This window comes from Scyliorhinus canicula, unplaced genomic scaffold (assembly GCF_902713615.1).
Source record: "Scyliorhinus canicula unplaced genomic scaffold, sScyCan1.1, whole genome shotgun sequence".
Classification (NCBI taxonomy): Eukaryota; Metazoa; Chordata; class Chondrichthyes; order Carcharhiniformes; family Scyliorhinidae; genus Scyliorhinus; species Scyliorhinus canicula.
In genome coordinates, this window is record NW_024055497.1 from 1565809 (window position 1) to 1586026 (window position 20218).

General features: G+C 46.8%; 1 protein-coding gene across 1 annotated transcript in view; it reads left to right on the forward strand.

The window, feature by feature from the left end:
• Positions 1–20218, forward strand: part of LOC119960291 (zinc finger protein 850-like) — a 45932-nt gene that overhangs the window by 18936 nt on the left and 6778 nt on the right. Inside the window, exons 3-4 of the mRNA XM_038788030.1 lie at positions 1260–1275; positions 11409–12032. Coding sequence (XP_038643958.1) covers positions 1260–1275; positions 11409–12032 — 640 coding nt within the window. The remainder of the gene's footprint in view (positions 1–1259; positions 1276–11408; positions 12033–20218) is intronic.

Sequence of the window (20218 nt, forward strand, 5' to 3'; positions counted from 1 at the left end):
AAGAAGCCTTACAACACCAGGTTAAAGTCCAACAGGTTTGTTTCAAACACGAGCTTTCGGAACACTGCTCCTTCCTCAGGTGAATGAAGAGATATGTTCTAGAACCTATATATATATATATATATAGACAGTCAAAGATGCCAGACAATGTTTGGAATACGAGCATTTGGACAGTTGGTAGGATTTTGCAAGTCCAGGCCAGATGGTGGGGGGTGGATGTAATGCGACATGAATCCAAGATCCCGGTTGAGGCCGCACTCATGTGTGCGGAACTTGGCTATAAGTTTCTGCTCGGCAATTCTGCGTTGTCGCGTGTCCTGAAGACCGCCTTGGAGAACGCTTACCTGGAGATCAGAGGCTGAATGCCCTTGACTTCTGAAGTGTTCCCCGACTGGATCTTGGATTCATGTCGCATTACATTCACCCCCCACGATCTGGCCTGGACTTTCAAAATCCTACCAACTGTCCTGGTTTGAGACAATTCACATCTCTTTAACCTGGGATTACTCCTATCTCTGGATCTGTAAAGACTTGATTACCCGCAAATGCTCGCATTCCAAGCATTGTCTGGCATCTTTGACTTTGTCTATATGTATGTTCTGGAACATACCTCTCCATTCACCTGAGGAAGGAGCAGTGCTCCAAAAGCTCGAGTTTGAAACAAACCTGTTGGAATTTAACCTGGTGTTGTAAGACTTCTTACAGAAATAACCGGCTCATTTGTAAATGTCACCACAATGTGATTAGTGTGACTCTGCCCTGACTCTGTGGGCAGATATAGGCCGCATTGACAGATGTTCTCGCCAGATTGTGGTCCCTGCATTTATTTTCTGTTCAGAAGTGAGATGTGCGGTTTGGAACCGGCAGCAGAGAAACAGGAAGTTGTGTTTCCTGAGAATGAAACAGCAGGCGTCAGTTTCATGTTATCACCGTGAACAGTCTTCCTGCCTGTGAGGGTGAACTCACTCTGACAGCATCAAGAATACCCACACAGATTGCTGCCGGTCTCAGCATTACATTCACATCCATTCCCATTTTAAACATCAAAATATGAGGTTATTTAGATTTTTTACTTATTCACTGAGTTGGAAGATGGACTGAGGATTATCACTGGGAGAAATACGGGGACATTATACTAAATTAAATTTTCCTCAAAGGGTTATTAGAAAATAGGAGATTAAAAGTGAGTCAGGGCCAATCAGAGAGAAAGTGGAAGATAGAGAAAGGATTGAGTCTCCATAAATGAGATGTTGGAGGAGAGGTTCAGTGTGTTTGGTGCTTCTTCAGAGAGAGAAATTAAGTGAGTTTAGGCGTTCTCTGAACTAGAAAGGTTAAAGGAGTGAATGTCTGAGAGAAAGATAGAGAGGTGGGAGGTATGTGAAATGAGTGAGTGTGAGAGCGGAGAGAGGTTAAGTGAGAAACTGAGAGAGAAGAGAGATGTCTAGTGAATGAGAGACAGGAGAGCAGGTTCACATACCCGAGGATCACTGAGAATGATCAGAATAAGGAGACCACCCAGAAAACAGCCAATAGGAATCTTCAGCTGAACACATCACTCATTCTTAAAGGGACAGCCGGGGCTCTGACACTGCTCAGCTCCCAGTTAAAGGGGCAGATACAGCTCCGATCTTTTCTCTAGTATGTTGATAATTGTTAAAGGCCCGTAGGGCTGAGGTTTATTTAAAAGGAAAGAATATGGGAAGCACACATCAATAAAACTGGGAATTCTTGGACACACACTGGAGCTCCTTCTTTATCCAGGAATGAAACTGTTGTCTAATTGTCGCAGCAGTTAACAGCTACTATTTTAACGCAGACTTAAACCAATCAATTTTAAGTAGGTTTCTATTCAATTAATTCATTGTGACTGTCACAAAAACACATTTTCAGTCTGGAACCAGCTGTTTTACATTCAATCAAGAACACCACAGTTTTACACCAATCTCAGATTTAATAGCACATTTCAGGCATTTACCTTTGTTCTTCCTGACTCTAAACACAGTTGTAAAGGAGACTCTGAACCATGGAAGAGAGTGGTTGGGACACATTTCTTACATGCCTCAGGATTAACCACACGGCGACTTTGCTGTCAGTGAAGCGAGATGAGAAAGACCAACGTGTCATTTGTCCCTCTCAGTATGACCCTGAAGGACTGTGTCCAGGCTGATGTTCTGTTCCTGCCGTGTGATGCTCCCCAGATTGCCCTTTCTGAGCTCCAGAAAGGTGATGTTAAACACTCAGGTGAAAAAGATAAAAATCTGCAATAACGTTTCAAACAAAGCTGATTTACTTCACATTTATTCAGAATAATAAACCTCATCAGCAGATTAAGACAGTCAGACTGAACATTATTCAGTGTCCAGGACATGACTAACAGCATCAGTAAGGGTATAATCTAAACCTTGTAGTCGCTTGTGAACTCGCTGGTGTGTTAGCAGGTGGATGACTGAGTAAATCTCTTTCCACAGACATTACAGGTGAATGGCCTCTCCCCAGTGTGAATGCGATGGTGTTTCAGAAGATAAGATTATTGAGAAAATTCCTTCCACATATGGAGCAGGTAAACGGCCTCACCCCAGTGTGAACTCTCTGGTGTGTGAGCAGGTTAGATGACTGACTGAATCTCTTCCCACATACTGTGCAGGTGAACGGCCTTTCCCCAGTGTGAACTCGCTGGTGATTCAATAGGTTGGATGAACAAGTGAATCCCTTCCCACATACTGAGCAAGTGAACTGTCTCTGCTCACTGTGAACCTGCTGATATGTCAGAAGGTTGTATGAACGTGTGAATCCTTTCCCACTTTCAGTGCAGGTCAACGGCCTGTCCCCTGTATGAAGTTGCTGGTGTATCAGACGTTTGGATGTATTAATGAATCCCTTTCCACAGTCAGAGCAGGTGAACGGTCTATCCCCTGTATGAAGTTGCTGGTGGTTCAGTAGGGCAGAAGGACGGCTGAATCCTTTCCCACACACAGAGCAGGCGAACAATCTCTCCCCAGTGTGAATACATTGATGTGTCAGCAGATCCTTTTTACATTTAAAACTCTTCTCAGTCAGGAAATGTAAATGGTCTCTTATTGGTGTGCCACAATGTGGGATGACCGAGTGAATTCCTTCCCACACAGAGGGCAGGTGAATGGCCTCTCCTCAGTGTGAACCCGCTGGTGTGTCAGAAGGTTGTATGAATGGGTGAATCCCGTCCCACATCCCGCACATTTCCATGGTTTCTCCATGGTGAGGGTGTCCTCGTGTCTCTCCCGGTTGAAGCATTGTCCACACACAAAACATGCGTATAATTTCTTCGTGCAGTGAATGGTGCATTACTTTTTGTTGAGGCTGTGCAACTGGTTAAAGCTCTCTCCGCAGTTAGTTCATTGGAACACTCTCACTTGGGTGTGTGCGCATCGGTGCTTTTGCAGTCACACTGCTGAAGCAGAACAACCATTTCTCCTTCCAAATTCAAAGACTGATGATATTCAGCTGCTAATGAATCAAGTGGCTGTCAGATTTCAATGTGATATTTGGTTTGAGTTTTCTGTCGGCCAATCCTTCACATCCAACATCCTGTAAAAGGAGTTTACAAAAGCCATCACTGTCAATCCAGGATATAAATTCTGAAGAGACAATTCTAGTTTATCTGGAACATTTTTTCCTCTCTTGTTCCCCCAAAGCTGTAAATCCCCGTCCCATACACTCTCCCTCCTCCCTGGGCTGAAATGCAAACCCATTTCACCATCTGCACCATTTCTTTTCTCCACTCCCAGTTTTCTCCCTCCCTCTCCTCTGCCTGGGTTCAGTTCTCCAGCTCCTGTCTGCAGACTGACAATAAAACCAATGGGTCTTATTGGGGGGTTTGGGTTCTCACCATTGTCCCCGCTCGCGGCGGCTCTCATTCAACCTCTGGGAGCACTGCGACTGCGCTCAGCCCGGAGCAACACCGCGCATGCTCCGCACCGAGAGACGATTTTCGGGGGTGGGGCATTCTGACGCCTGCGCGTTCCGGCTTCTGTGCTGGAGATAGGGCGTATTCATCCGCGCCTGGCATTCCGGGTAGTCTCATCCATTATTCCATTACTTTGCTCAGGGTGAGAAATTGGTTCCGGCACTTTTGCTACAGTTCGGTGTTTGTACCGAATGGGGCGGCCGCATCGGTGTTTTTCTCTCTGATCGGCCTCTGTTAACGGCTGTCATCTGTTTAGGGGGCGATATGCAGCAGGGCGCATGCGCGGCCGTCTTGGACCCGGAAGCCGGAAGAGAGAATCTTGCGAATTTCTCTCCTGGACTGAGAGTGAAAGGAGTTTGGAAATTCCTGTAGAAAGAGGAGGATTTACTGACAGGAACTTCAAATCAAACATCACATCATCATCTGACTGAGTCATTCGATTCATCAGGACCTGAATATCATTAGGAGGTAAAATGGTTTGTCTGTTCTGTCTGTGGACAAAGATTTCAGATATCAGAGTGACTGGGAAACTTTTAATGACCATTCTGGGTTAAATATGAGACTAATTACACCGATCACATTGGTAGCCATGATATGGAGATGCCGGCGTTGGACTGGGGTGAGCACAGTAAGAAGTCTTACAACACGAGGTTAAAGTCCAACATGTTTGTTTTGAATCCATAGCTTTCGGAGCTCGTTCCGAGGAAGACTGTATGTCAAAGCTTGCCTGTAGTTCCTTCCTCTTTTCCAACTTCGCTGGGCACCATCTTCTGCATAACTCCTATCTACCTCCAGCATCTCAGCTGTTGACCCTCTGCTGCTTCAACCTCTCCTCTTTATCCACCCTAGCTTAAACGTGATCACCTCACCACCGCTTTTAGAGCCTCCCAGACAACTGCCTTCAACACCTCATGAATTGGGTGCTCTAAATGTACTTTTTCTTTAATTAAAAAAATCCAAAAGCCATCACTGTCAGTCCAGGATAGAAATTCTGAACAGACAATTCTAGTTTCTCTTGAACTTTTTCCTGGTCCCACACACTCTCCCTTCTCCCTGGGCTGAAATCCAAACCCATCTCACTATCTGCACCATTTCTTTCCTCCGCTCTCAGTTTTCTTCCTTCCTCTCCTCTGCCTGGGCCTCCAGCTGGTGTTTGTGAATCCTCCCCGCCCACCTGCCAGAGTTTCCTTCCTTCCCAGAGATCTGAGTCCTCATTGATGATTTGAGCCCAAACTGGAACCACGCTAAATTGCCTCTTAATTGGGAGAATTTTTTTTAATTCAGGTTCGCAGCTCCACAAGGTGTTTCGAACTCCTCCCACCCATCTCCTTAACAGGATGACGCATTTATTTGTCTGACTAAAAGAATGGTCTCTGATGGCCCAGCGGTTAGCACTGCTGCCTCACGCACTCAGGACCTGGGTTTGATCCCAGCCCCGTATCACTGTCCGTGTGGTGTTAGCACGTTCTCCCTGTGTCTGCGTGGGTCTCAGCTCCAAAACCCAAAGATGTGCAGTGTAGGTGGTTTTGCCAAGCTAAATTACACTTTAATTGGAAAAAAATAATTGGTTACTCTGAATTTATTTTTAAAAATGATTGTCTCTTTCCTAATTGTCATAATTAAAGGAGTGGGTTCCCCAGGAGATGGCTGACGTTTCAGGGGACATTAAATTAATAATGGACAGAGACTTCTGGTGGCGGCTATGAAGGAGTAAGTTGCACATTTGGTGGCTCCCTCTCTGGTCCGACTTTTGGACCTTTTCCCCCGATTTTCTACCGGACTCGAATTGTAAAACGGATGTTAGTGGCAATTGTTTGCTGAATTCCCACTTCGGTGATTGGAGAGAAGGACTAAAAGTGCTCTTAAGGGCAAAAACAATAAGACAGAAAAGGCTTGGGCTGTAGCTGCAACAGGAGACAGCATGGCAGAGGTTCGGACCTCTGCCTTGCCGACCCAGCAGTCTAAGGAGCAGCTGATGCAAGTCATTCAGGAAGGCTTTGCTACGCAGAAATGAGACTGCTTGGACCCGATAAGAAAGAGAAGAAAGAAAATCGCTTATTGTCACAAGTAGGCTTCAAATGAAATGAAATTAAAATCGCTTATTGTCACAAGTAGGCTTCAAATGAAGTTACTGTGAAAAGCCCCTAGTCACCACATTCCGGCGCCTGTTCGGGGAGGCTGTTACGGGAATCGAACCGTGCTGCTGGCCTGCCTTGGTCTGCTTTAAAAGCTAGCGATTTAGCTCTGTGCTAAACCAGCCCCAAAAAGAGTCAATTGAGTGGTTGGAGCACAGATTGGATGCCCAGGTTCGGCCAATCCAGAAGGTAGAGAAAGCACTGGCTGAGCAGGAGGACCATCAGACTACGATGGAGCTGGAGGTGGAGATGCTGAGAGACCAGCAGAAGAAGCTCCTGGAGAAGGTGGATGACCTAGAGAATAGGTCCCGCCAGCAGAACCTAAGAATCGTCGGGCTCCCAGAGGGGTCTGAAGGAACAGATGCTGGGGAATACGTCGCAGACATGTTTGAGATGCTGTTGGGGGATGGGGCATTCTTCCGGCACATGGAGGTCGACAGGGCTCACAGAGCACTCGCGAGGAAGCTGTGAATGGGAGACCCCCCAAGGGCAATGGTGGTGAGATTCCACAGGTTCTCGGATAAGGAGCACATTCTACACGGAGCTGTAATTGGGACAATAGCATCCTGCGGGTTTACCAGGACCTGAGTGTGGAGGTGGCCAGGAAAAGAGCAGGCTTCAACCAGATTAGGTTGACCCTTTTTAAGAAAAAGGTGATGTTTGGACTGTTATACCCAGCCCGTCTCTGGGTCGCGCATGAGGATCAGCACTTCTACTTCAAGTCGGCTGAGGACGCATTGGACTTCGCGAAAAAGAAAGGGCTGGTGGTGGATTGAGAACTTTTGAACTTGGCTGCAACGTTCATGTTTTTGTTTTTTCTTTTTGTTTCTCTGTTTTTGTTAAAAAGTTTCTCATTTTGCTTTTTATGAAAGATGTTTGTGATGCCTTTTGCATTGATTTGGAACCAGCGGTAGAGCTGAGAGAGTTAAGGTTTTCATTTGCACTTTTGGGAGATGGAGGTGTGATGTTTTGATCTTGGTGTTTTTCTGTTGGGCAATTGTGTGGGGATTGTTTGATGTTGGAGTTTGTGAGAGTGAGGGGTGGGGTGGGGAACAATAGGTGGGAGACTGTCCGGCACCAGGGATGGGGGCTCCAAGCTAGCTGGGCAGGCTAGCTCTCGGAAGCGCAGTGGGGGGGGGGGGGGGGCGGATATGTTTGGTTTAGTTAAGGGGTTGGGTTACAGGGTTCTGTTACCAGAGTGGGTGAATGGTCTGCTGACGAGGGAGTGGACGGGACAGAGAGGAGGTTGGTGGCAGGGGCTCCCTGGGGACGGACCAGTGGAGGCGCGGAGTACGGGTTGGAGGCGGGCCTAAAAAAGGGGATGAGCCCCCAACTAGGCTGATCAGCAACCTAGGAAAAGGGAGACAGCTAGGGAGATAGGGAAAGTAAAGGACAAAAATGGGAACCTGGTTGGTGATTCAGTCGGGGTGAATAAGGCGTTTAGGGATTTTTACAGTAGGCTGTCCAGGTCGGAACCCCCTACGGGGCCGGAGGGGATGAGGCACTTCTTGGAGGGGCTGAATTTCCCAAAGGTGGATGGGGAGTGGGTAGAAGGGCTGGGGGCCCCAATCGGGCTGGAATGGATAGTGGAGGGCTTGAAGGCCATGCAGGCGGGTAAGGCCCCGTGTCCGGATGGGTAACCAGTGGAGTTTCATAAAACGTTCTCGGGGATATTGGGGCCAGTGTTGTTGAGGATGATCAATGAGGCAAGGGAAAGAGGGGTGCTGCTCCCGACGATGTAACAGGCTACGATTTCGCTGATTTTTAAGTGGGACAAGAACCCGGAGCTGTGTGGATCCTGTGGATCTTCCTGTTGAATGTATATGCCAAATTGCTTCCAGTGTCTTCCAGGATCGAGGATTGTGTCCCGGACGTTATTGGGGAGGACCAGACGGGGTTTGTTAACGGCAGGCAGCTGGTGGCCAACGTAAGAAAGCTGTTAGACGTGATCATGATGCCCCCGGAAGGTAGGGAGGTGGAGGTAGTGATCGCAATGGATGCAGAAAAGGCTTTTGATTGGGTAGAAAGTGATTATCTGTGGGTTATACTGGGACGGTTCAGATTCGGGCGGGGGCTGTATTGACAGGGTCAGGTCGCTATATCAGGCTCCTGTGGCACGTTTACGGATGAATAGGACAACATCGGGCTATTTTAGACTGCACCGGGGGACGAGACAGGGATGCCCCCTTCCCCGTTGTTGTTTGCGCTGGCTATAGAGCCGTTGGCAATTCCTATGAGAGCCTCAGGGGGCTGGTCCTGGGGGGCGGCGTGGAGAACAGCGTTTCGCTCTATGCGGATGACCTGCTTCTGTACATTCCGGACCCAATAGAGGTGCTGGAAGAAATCATGAGGATTCTCGGGGAATTTGCCAGTTTACGGGGTATAAGCTAAATATAGGAACGAGTGAGATGTTTGTGGTCCAGGCGAGGGAACAGGAGAGGCGACTGGGAGAGCTGCCATTTAGGTTAGTAGGGGGAAGCCTTTGGTACCTCGTCATCCAGGTGGCGCGGGAATGGGACCGGCTGCATAAATTGAATCTGGCCCGGCTAGTGGACCAAATGAAGGACGATTTTCGGAGATGGGACGTGCTTCCATTGTCTCTGGCTGGGAGGGTGCAAACGGTGAAGGTGACAGTCCTCCCTAGATTCCTATTTGTATTTCAGTGTCTCCCCATCTTTATTCCGTGGTCCATTTTTAAGCGGGTCAACAAAGTGATCACTGGTTTCGTCTGGGTGGGCAAGACCCCACGAGTAAGGAAGGTAATGCTTGAGCTGAGTCAGGGAGAGGGCGGGCTGGCACTGCCAAATTTTAGCAACTATTACTGGGTGGCTAATATAGCCATGATCAGGAAGTGGGTGGTGGGGGAGCGGTTGGCATGGATGCGGATGGAGGCAGCTTCATGTAGGGGCACCAGTCTGGGGGCGTTGGTAACTGCATCTCTGCTGTTCCTGCAGGCATGGTACTCCACCAGTCCAGTGGTGGTGGCGGCCAGGAGAGTTTGAGGCCAGTGGAGGCGGCATGTGGGAGCAGTGGGAGCATCAGTCTTGACCCCAATCTGTGATAATCACCGGTTTGCCCCGGGAATATGGACGGGGGGGTTCCAGCTATGGCGGCGAGCGGAGATTGAGAGGATGGGGGTTTTGTTCATAGAGGGGAGCTTTCCGAGTATGAGGGCGCTGGAGGAGAAGTTTGGGTTGTCGAGGGGAAATTAATTCAGGTGTCTGCAGGTGCGGGACCTCCTACGTAAAGAGGTGTCAACCTTCCCGCTCCGCTGAGGGGGATTCACGATAGGGTAATTTCCAGAGGGTGGGTAGGGGAGGGGAGCATCTCGGACTTCTATAAGGAGCTTATGGGGTTGGAGGAGACGCAGACCGAGGAGCTGAAGCGCAAGTGGGAGAAGGAGCTGGGAGGTGAGATAGATGGTCTATGGGCAGACGCTTTGAGTAGAGTCAACGTGTCCGCAACATGTGCCAAGCTCAGCCTGATATAATTTAAGGTTGTTCACCGGGCTCAATGACAGTTGTCTGGATGAGCAGGTTCTTTGGGGTAGAAGACAGGTGTGCCAGGTGTACGGGAGGACCTGCAAACATGTCCATATGTTCTGGGCATGCCCGAAGCTTAGAGGATTCTGGCAGGGGTTTTCGGATGTCATGTCCACGGTGATAAAAACAAGGGTTGCACCGAGTCCGGAGGTGGCGATTTTCGGGGTGTTGGAAGACCCGGGAATCAAGGAGGAGAAAGAGGTAGACGTTGTGGCCTTTGCTTCCCTGGTAGCCTGGAGACGGATACTATTAGCTTGGAGGGACTCAAAGCCCCCGAAGTTCTTGACCTGACTATTGGACATGGCTAGCTTTCTGTTTGGAGAAAATCAAGTTCGCCGTGAGAGGGTCACTGTTGGGGTTTACCCGGAGGTGGCAACCATTTGTCAACTTCTTCGTGGGAAATTAATCGTCAGTGGTGGTGGGGGGGGTTGAGATTAGAGCAGGAGGTCAATAAGGGTTGGACCTGTATGAAAGGTAAACAGCTTTTGCACTATGTTTATGGTTTCATGTATATTGTTTATTTAGTTGTTGCTGCTATACCAAAAATACCACCATAAAATGTTTATTAAAAAAAAAATAATGGACAGAGATATATCTCGTGTTGTTACATGGTACAGATTAAGATTTTATTTACCTTTCTGTAATAACGTAAATGTATAATTATTTCTTCTCTTGTAATATAAGACTGTAGCTACGTTATAGATTTCCGGTCATCTCTTCCCTCAGGGTTGTTAGTCTTTGGATTTCTCTTTCACAGGGACCAGTTGTATCTGGGGGGGTCATTGAATATATTGAAGCACAAGTGTGACAGATATTTTATTGACAATGGAGTTAAGGGTTATGGGGACCAGGTAGGAAAATAGAGAGAAAGCTGAGATGAGGAGGGATCTCTTCACTCGAGGATGTGGTGAAGCTTTGGAATTCTCTACCCCAGAGGAATGTGCAGCCTCAGTCATCAGGTATGTTCAAGACAAATATTGATAAGTTTCTAGATATTGAAGATATCGAGGGATATGGGGATCGTGTGGGAAAGTGGTGCTGAGGTAGATCGGCCAAGGATCTCATTGAATGGTTGAGCAGACTCGGTGGGCCGAATGGCCTACTCTTGATCCTATTCTAATCTCTGTGTCCTGGTCAGGAAGCAGTGAGCTGAGCTTGGATCTGTCAATCAACATGAATCAGCACCTTCAGGAGAATTGGGTGGGTGAATATTAGATACAGATATTAGATTGTGTGGGATATGGATTTACAGCTTTTGGAGAACAAAAGAGGAAATAATGTTCCATAGGAACTAAAATTGTCGGTTCTGAATTTATTTCCTGCACTAAAAATGATGACTTTTGCAAATTGTTTTTAAAGGATATTGGAAGTGGAGGAATTATAGACAGAAATCTCAAACATCACGTCTCGATGTGACAATCTCACTCGATTCCTTCTGACCTGAATATCATCGGGCTCTGAATATTATCGGCGAAAAGGAGAAATGTTTGTCCAATCTGTCGGCTTCAGAAGATTTTAAACATCAGTGTGACTGGAAAAGCACCAAGACCCACACAGCACACACCCGAGTGAGAGTGTTCCAGTGAACTGACTGTGAAAAGAGCTTCAACACAGCCTGAAAAAACATCACACCATTCACAGTGAGGAGAGACAGTGCACATGTTCTGTGTGTAGACAAGGCTTCCATTGATTGTCAATCTGGAGAGACACAAGGAGACCCAAAACATGGAGAAACCGTGGAAATGTGGGGACTGTGGGAAGGGATACAGATCCCCATCTGAGCTGGAGACTCATCGACGCAGTCACACTGGGGAGAGGCCGTTCACCTGCTCCCAGTGTGGGAAGGGATTCACTCAGTTATCCAGCCTGCAGACACACCAGCGGGTTCACACTGGGGAGAGGCCATTCACCTGCTCTCAGTGTGGGAAGAGATTCATTGATTCATCCACCCTGCAGAGACACCAGCGAGTTCACACTGGGGAAAAGCCATTCACCTGCTCTCAGTGTGGGAAGGGATTCCGTGATTTATCCAGTCTGCCGAGACATCAGCGAGTTCACACCGGGGAGAAGCCATTCACCTGCTCCCTCTGTGGGAAGGGATTCATTAATTCATTCGCCCTGCAGAGACACCAGCGAATTCACACTGGGGAGAGGCCATTCACCTGCTCTCAGTGTGGGAAGGGATTCCGTGATTTACCCAACCTGCGGATCCATCAGCGAGTTCACACTGGTGAGCGCCCGTTCATCTGCTCTCAATGTGGGGAGGGATTCACTCAGTCATCCAGTCTGCAGACACACCAGCGAGTTCACACTGGGGAGAAGCCATTTACCTGTTCTCAGTGTGGGCAGAGATTCCGAGCTTCATCCAACCTGCGGAGCCATCTGCGAATTCACACTGGGGAGAAGCCATTCACCTGCTCTTAGTGTAGGAAGGGATTACACAGAAACATAGAAAATAGGAGCAGGATGAGACCATTTGGTCCTTCGCGCCTGTTCTGCCATTCATTATGATCATGGCTTATCATCCAACTTTATAGCCTAATCCCGATTTCCCCTCCATATCCTTTTAATCACCATCGCCCTAAGTGCTATATCTAACTGTTCCCTGAAAACATACAATGTATTGGCCTCAACTATTTCCTGTGGGAACAAATTCCACAGACTCACCACTCTCTGGTTGAAGAAATTTCTCCTCATCTCTGTCCTAAATGGTCTCCCCGTATCCTCAGACTGCGACCTCTGGTTCTGTACACTCCGACCATCGGGAAAATCTTTCAAGTCCTGTTAGAATATTATAGGTTTCTATGAGATCCCCGCTCATTCTTCTGAATTCCAGCGGGTACAATCCTAACTGATTCAATCTCTCATACGTCAGTCCCACCATCCCAGGAATCAGTCTGGTAAACCTTCGCTGCACTTCCTCTTGAGCAAGAACATCCTTCCTCCGATAAGGAGACCAAAATTGCACACAATATTCCAGCTACAGCCTCGCCAAGGCCCTGTATAGAACAAAGAACAATACAGCACAGGAACAGGCCCTTCGGCCCTCCAAACCTGCGCCGATCACGTATTCTATCTAGACCAACCGCCTGTATCTTTCTATACCCCATCTGTTCATGTGTCTATCCAGATAAGTCTTAAAGGTCGCTAACATTTCTGCCTCAACCACCTCACTTGGCAGTGCATTCCAGGCCACCACCACCTGTTGTGTAAAAACCTCCACCACACATCTCCACTGAACCTTTCCACCCTCACCTTGAATTTGTGGCCCCTTGTAATTGTCATTTTTGCCCTGGGAAAAAGCCTCCAACTGTTCACCCTATCGATACCCCTAATAATTTTATAAACTTCTATCAGGTTGCCCCTCAGCCTCCGTCTCACTGGGGAGAACAATACCAGTTTATTAAATCTCTCCTCATAGCTAATACCCTCCATACCAGGCAAGATCCTGGTAAACATAGAACATAGACAGTACAGCACAGAACAGGCCCTTCGGCCCTCGATGTTGTGCCGAGCAAATGATCACCCTACTCAAACCCACGTATCCACCCTATACCCGTAACCCAACAACCCCCCCCCCCCCCTTAACCTTACTTTTTAGGACACTAAGGGCAATTTAGCATGGCCAAGCCACCTAACCCGCACATCTTTGGACTGTGGGAGGAAACCGGAGCACCCGGAGGAAACCCACGGACACACGGGGAGGACGTACAGACTCCGCACAGACAGTGACCCAGCCGGGAATCGAACCTGGGACCCTGGAGCTGTGAAGCATTTATGCTAACCACCATGCTACCGTGCTGCCCGTAAACCTTTTCTGTACTCTTCCCAAAGCCTCCACGTCCTTCTGGTAGTGCAGTGACCAGAATTGGGACACAGTATTCCAAATGAGGCCTCACCAACATTATATGTAATTGTAACATAATTTTTGAGCTTTTATACTCGATACCCCGTCCTATGAAGGCAAGCATGCTGTCTGCTTTCTTCGCCACCATTTCCACCTGTGCTGCCACTTTTAAGTATCTGTGAACCTGCATGCCCAGATCTCTCTGTGTCTCTATGCTCCTGATGGTCGGCATCTCCACATCATGAGTGTTAAATGCTCCCAGTTCTGTATATTATGAACTTTTGTTGCACCTTATCCAGTGCCTCTATTTTCTTTTTCTAAATGGAGATCACCAATGTTGACAGAGCTCCCAGTGTAGTCTCACCATCGTTCTAAACAAGCTGAACATTTCCTCCATGCTTTTCAATTCTATCCCTCTTGAATGGAACCCTAGACATGGGCCCCACACTTTAAGAAAGATGTGAAGTTCTTAGAGAGGGTGCAGAGGACATTTACAATAATAATGATCTTTATTATTGTCACAAGTGGGCTTACATTAACACTGCAATGAAGTAACTGAAAATCCCCTAGTCGCCACACTCTTTGACGCATGTTCGGGTACATTGAGGGAGAATTCAGAATTTCCAATTCACCTCACAAGCACATCCTTTGGGACTTGTGGTAGTAAACTGGAGCACCCGGAGGAAACCCACGCAGACATGGGGAGAACGTGCAGACTCCGCACAGACAGTGACCTAAACCGGGAATTGAATCTGGGACCCTGGTGCTGTGAAGCAACAGTGCTAACCATTGTGCTAGAACGGCACCAAAGATCAGTGACTCCTGTTAGTTTGAGAGACTGGAGCAGCTGAATTTCTCTCCTGAGATCACAGTATCTGGAGGGTGGGGAATGGGGCCATTCAGCCCTTTGAGACCATGTCGGCTCTCTGTGGAGCAAGCCAGTCTGTCCGTTGCCCTGTTCTGTCCCCAAATTTGTGCAGGTTTATTTCTCTCAGTGCCCGTCCAATTTCCGATTGAAATCCTTCTGTCGTCTCTGCATCTCCTCCCCCCATAGGCAGCAGGTTCCAGGTCGTTACCACTCCCTTTACATGTATACAAGGCTCCTCGAGCACAGAGGAGTCTATTTGGCCCATTTTCCCCGTGCCAGCTTTTTGTACAGCGAACCATTTCATCCCAGAGTTCGACTATTTTGTTTTCTTTTTTGGAATATATCAAATGACAGTCCAATGAGGCCCGACCACCATTTATAGACAGTGTATTCCAAATCACAACAACTCAGTGTTTTACAACAAATAATTGTGGATATGATGTGTCTGGAGGTTCACAGAGTATTCAAAATGGTGCCAACGCCATGGTTATTACACAAAATTAAGACTCAACCTTTACCAATAAATTGGTGAGGACACCAAGTGTAATATATCCTCGTTTGCCGACAATTAGAATAAATGTACATTTTTATAAAACCTCGCACTACCACTGGACGTCAGTGTTTTAAAGCCAATGGAGTCCATTTGAAACATATTCACTGTTATAATGTAGGAAACTGTTAGTACCATGTGTGATCACATTTAGTTATAAAATTGTTATTTTCATAGTGCGTTCACTGTCATCAGTAACAAGGTCAAGGAAGCCCTTTTATCCCTCCTTGTGGCTCCTGCAGCCATTTCACCTTCTGTACCTTTTCTATATTAACTATGTATTGATTTCATAGCAAAAAACAATAATTAAATTCATGATTATTCAGTAGTGAACACTGATTATCATTAGTGAATTGCTGTATCAGGTAATTGTATTGTAAAGACCAGATCTTTGTTTTAAAAAATAACACTATCAGCCAAAATGTTTCCAGAAACTGCAGAGCTATCAGAATGTGTTAAAAGTCACCAGCAGTTCTGTAGAATCATTGCAAGACAAGATCACAGAAGACAACATTAGACATTGTCATGTCAAGAAGATGTGGGCTAGGTAGTGGTGCAATGGTATTGTTTAAAAAATTTTTTTTTTAGAGTACCCAATTATTTTTTTTCCAATTAAGGGGCAATTCAGCATGGCCAATCCACCTACCCTGCACATCTTTGGGTTGTGGGGGCGAAACACACGCAAACACGGGGAGAATGCGCAAACTACACATGGACAGTGAAAATGAAATGAAAATCGCTTATTGTCACAAGTAGGCTTCAATGAAGTTCCTGTGTAAAGCCCCTAGTCGCCACATTCCGGTGCCTGTTCGGGGAGGCTGGTACGGGAACTACACACTGACAGTGACCCAGAGCTGTGATCGAACCTAGGACATTGGGGCTGTGAGGCAGCAATTCTAAACACCGTCCTGCCCTGTATTATTACTGGCCGAGTAATCCAGAGACCCAGGTTAATGCTCTGGGGATCTGGGATAGAATCTGCCTTTGACAGATATTGAAATTGAATAAAAGTCCCGAATTAAGTCTGATGATAACATTGTCGATTGTTGTAAAAATCCATCTGGTTCACTAATGTACTTCAGGAAATCTGCTCTTCTGACGTGGCCTGGCCTACACGTGACTCCAGATCCACAGCAATGTTGTGGTTGATTTGTAAGTGCCCTCTGAAATAGCCTCACAAGACACGCAGTTCAAGGGCAATTGGAATGAGCAGTAAATGCTGGTCCAGACAGTGACGCCCACCTCCGATGAATGGATAATTTTTAAGAACACTTTTCAATTTGAAGACGAGTAAGAAACTGTCTCTTTGATTGGATTGGTTTATTATCACGTGTACCGAGGTACAGTGAAAAGTATTGTTCTGCGTACAGTCTAGACAGATCGTTCCATACATGAAAAAACAAAGTGCGGATCTTGGCAGTTTGCTCAGTTCACAAAAGAATTTAATGGCTTTGTAGACACCGATTAATATTTTAATCACCATCAGAAACATGTCTAATGGTAATGTGTGGTCATAGAGACAGACACAAACAATACTGTAACTGAATTTGAGGAAATAGCAGAGATTTAACTGAACCACATTTTTGAAAGTTTCGGCCTTAATGATGGAGAAACAGGAAAAGCCACTCAGGGAGATGAGGAAATCCAGGCTCAGTGCGGATTTGCTGTCACCCCTCCTTTCTTATACATGAACGGTATTTAGGCTGCAGAATGTTTCACACCAAAACACAGAGGGGTCAAATATAAGCAACACATAATTCTCAATTCTCTTCCATTTAACTCTATTTGACTTTGTTTAAAAGCAACAATCTCAAAGATTCAGGGGATCTGAATTACTCAGTGAAATGCTTTCTTTTATTGGTCAGGCATGTTTGCAATTCAATGGTGTATATTTCAGAGTTATTCAGAGTGAAGACTCTCGAGCTATTCAATTCAAAATGAAGTCACATGTAACACATAAATATACTGATGTTTAATATTGAATAATGAAACAGGTCTTAAGTAAAATTGGAATTTTTTTATAGGAAGATAAGAATGATGCATTAATGATTGAACAGAGAGCAGTGTTACGTTAGATATTTGCTGAACAAATAATAAAGTTCAATATAATTTCTATATCTTATGGTCTTACAAGTTGAGACATCTGTTTTAAAGGAACAGCTGTCTTCGTGTAATCAGTGACCTGGCCTCCCAGCTGAACCATTGAAAGCTGCAGCAAGACTGTGCAGTTGAATGTTGCACAGGGCCATTGGGTACTGTGCTTCCAAATGTTTCTGTAGCGTAGAGATTATCACATTCATCTAACGCACGAGGGTTGTCTGATCTGAAATTGGCAGAAGCATTAAATGCTTCTAATTTATGATGTGGAGATGCCGGCGTTGGACTGGGGTGAGCACAGTAAGAAGTCTTACAACACCAGGTTAAAGTCCAACAAGTTTGTTTTGAATCACTGGCTTTTGGAGCACAGCTCCTTCCTCAGTGAATGAAGATGTGGGTTCCACAAACACACATGGGCAGCATGGTAGCACACGTGGATAGCACTGTGGCTTCACAGCGCCAGGGTCCCAGGTTCGATTCCCCGCTGGGTCACTGTCTGTGCAGAGTCTGCACATTCTCCCTGTGTCTGCGTGGGTCTCCTCCGGGTGCTCTGGTTTCCTCCCACAGTCTAAAGACGTGCAGGTTAGGTGGATTGGCCATGCTAAATTGCCCTTAGTGTCCAAAAAGGTTAGGAGGGGTTATTGGGTTACGGGGATAGGGTGGAAGTGAGGGCTGAAGTGGGTCAGTGCAGACTCGATGGGCTGAATGGCCTCCTTCTGCACTGTATGTTCTATATGTAGAAAACTTCAATGATGCAAAATGGTACTTCGAATGCGAGTCTTTGCAGGTCATTAATTCTTTGCAGGTCCAGATGGTGCGACTGGAGAGAGGGATAATCAAAGCTTAAAGATGGGTGAATTGTCTCAAGCCAGGACAGTTGGTAGGATTTTGCAAGCGCGTGTAATGGGACATGGATCCATGGTCCCGGTTGAGGCCGTACTCATGTGTGCGGAACTTGGCTATCAGTTTCTGCTCGGCGATTCTGATTTGTCGTGAGTCCTGAAGGCCGCCTTGGAGAACACTTCCCCGAAGATGTGAGACTGAATGTCCTTGACTGCTGAAGTGTTCCCCAACTGTAAGGGAACATTCCTGCCTGGCAATTGTTACGCGATGTCCGTTCGTCTGTTGTCGCAGCGTCTGCATAGCCTCGCCAACGTACTACGCCTCAGGACATCCTTTGCTGCAGCGTACGAGGTCGATAACATTGGCCAAGTTGTCCAGCAATGGTCGTGGGGGGACATGCACGACTGTAACGCGGGCAAGTCTGCTCGCTGCTCATGTCTGAAACTGTAGGCTGCCTTGTTTGTTAAGTTGTTGCTTGGGGGGGGGGGGGGGGAGGACTGGTGCGCGCGAGAGGGCGGGCGAGGGAGGGATATTTGCCTAGAGGGATTGTGTTGTAAATAATTTAAAAATTAGTAGGGGTAAATGTCTGTATGGAAAAACTCTTTCAATAAAAATTATTTTTTAAAAAAAATTTTTAAAAAAAACATTGGCCAAGTTGCACAAGTATATACCGCATACTTGGTTGGGTGGTGTTCTCACGTGTAATAGTGGTACCTATATTGATGATCTGGCACGTCTTGCAGAGGTTGCAATGACAGGATTGTGTGGTGTCATGGTCGCTGTTCTCCTGAACACTGGGTAGTTTGCTGCAATCAATGGTCTGAGGTTGTGCGGTTGTTTGAAGGAAAGTAGTGGGGATGGCCTTGGCAAGATGTTCATCTTCATTGATGACTTGTTGAAGGCTACAAAGAAGATGTTGTAGTTTCTCCGCTCCAGGGAATTCATCAGGCGAATGAGGCTCCAGGAGTTCTTCCACAGACTCCAAGAGGCCGACAGTGAACCCAATGACACAACCAATGAGCCGGAACAGCAGACTGAGAGATCTGTGGGACTGGAAGATCCAGCCAGCAGGAAGGGCTGGAAAACCCCACCCATTGAAACAATCCGATCAGCTGCTTCTACAGCTCCTCTTCCACGAAACCACTCAGTAAAACTCTCTCGAAGACCTTTCTTGTGCAAATTCTGAACTCACATCTTTCCCCTCTTTTCCTGCTATCTCCTATCATGGTCTTTCAGAGCTCATCTTGTCTGTGAGACTTACCCTTTGCTCCTTTGACCCGATTCTCACTAAACTGTTGAACATCCAACTTCCACAATCATCAAATTTACAGTGCAGAAAGAGGCCATTCGGCACATCGAGTCTGCACTGGCCCTTGGAAAGAGTACCCTTCTCAAGCCCACACCTCTACCCTATCCCCGTAACCCCCACTTAACCCTTTTGGACACTAAGGGCAATTTAGCATGGCCACTCCACCAAACCTGCACATCTTTGGACAGTGGGAGAAAACCGGAGATCCGGACTAAACCCACACAGAAACAAGGAGAACGTGCAGACTCCGCACAGACAGTGAGCCAAGTGGGAATTGAACCTGGGACAGTGGAGATGTGAAGCAACTGTGTTAACCACTGTGCTACTGTGCTGCTCCTGATTTATTGGATTCAAGTTCAAATACAAGCCACAATGAAGCATCTGCCGTGGTGGGGTTTGAACCTGCATTCCCAGAGAATTGTGCTGGGTCTCGGTATTACTCATCCAGTGACAATGCCACTATACCATCACCTGCCCAGTCAAGTGCTTTGCAGGGGTCCTCCGGGATATGAACCCGGGACCTCTCGCATTTTGGAAACCCCCGAAGCGAAAACCATACCCTGCAGTTTCAACGGTATCTCCATGGAGTCAGTGTCTTTGTCCGTTTCCTCTTTAGGCAATCAAGTGAAGCTTGGTCCTCACTCAGACCACGTGTATGGTTTCTCCCCTTAGTGGATGGTGTGTTTTTTCAGGCTGTAACTGGTTAAAACTCTTTCCACAGTCAGTTCACTGGAACACACTCACTCAAGTGCATGTGTATCTCGGTACTTTTCCAGTCATACTGATGTTTGAAATATTTTCCCACAAACAGAACAAACATTTTTCGGGCACCACGGTGGCCTAGTGGTTAGCACAGCAGCCTCACGGCGCTGAGGTCCCAGGTTCGATCCCGGCTCTGGGTCACTGTCCGTGTGGAGTTTGCACATTCTCCCCGTGTCTGCGTGGGTTTCGCCCCCACAACCCAAAGATGTGCAGAGTAGGTGGATTGGTCACACTAAATTGCCCTTAATTGGATAATATAATTGGGTAATCTAAATTTTTAAAAAAAGAACAAACATTTTTCATTTCACATTTATATTCTGAG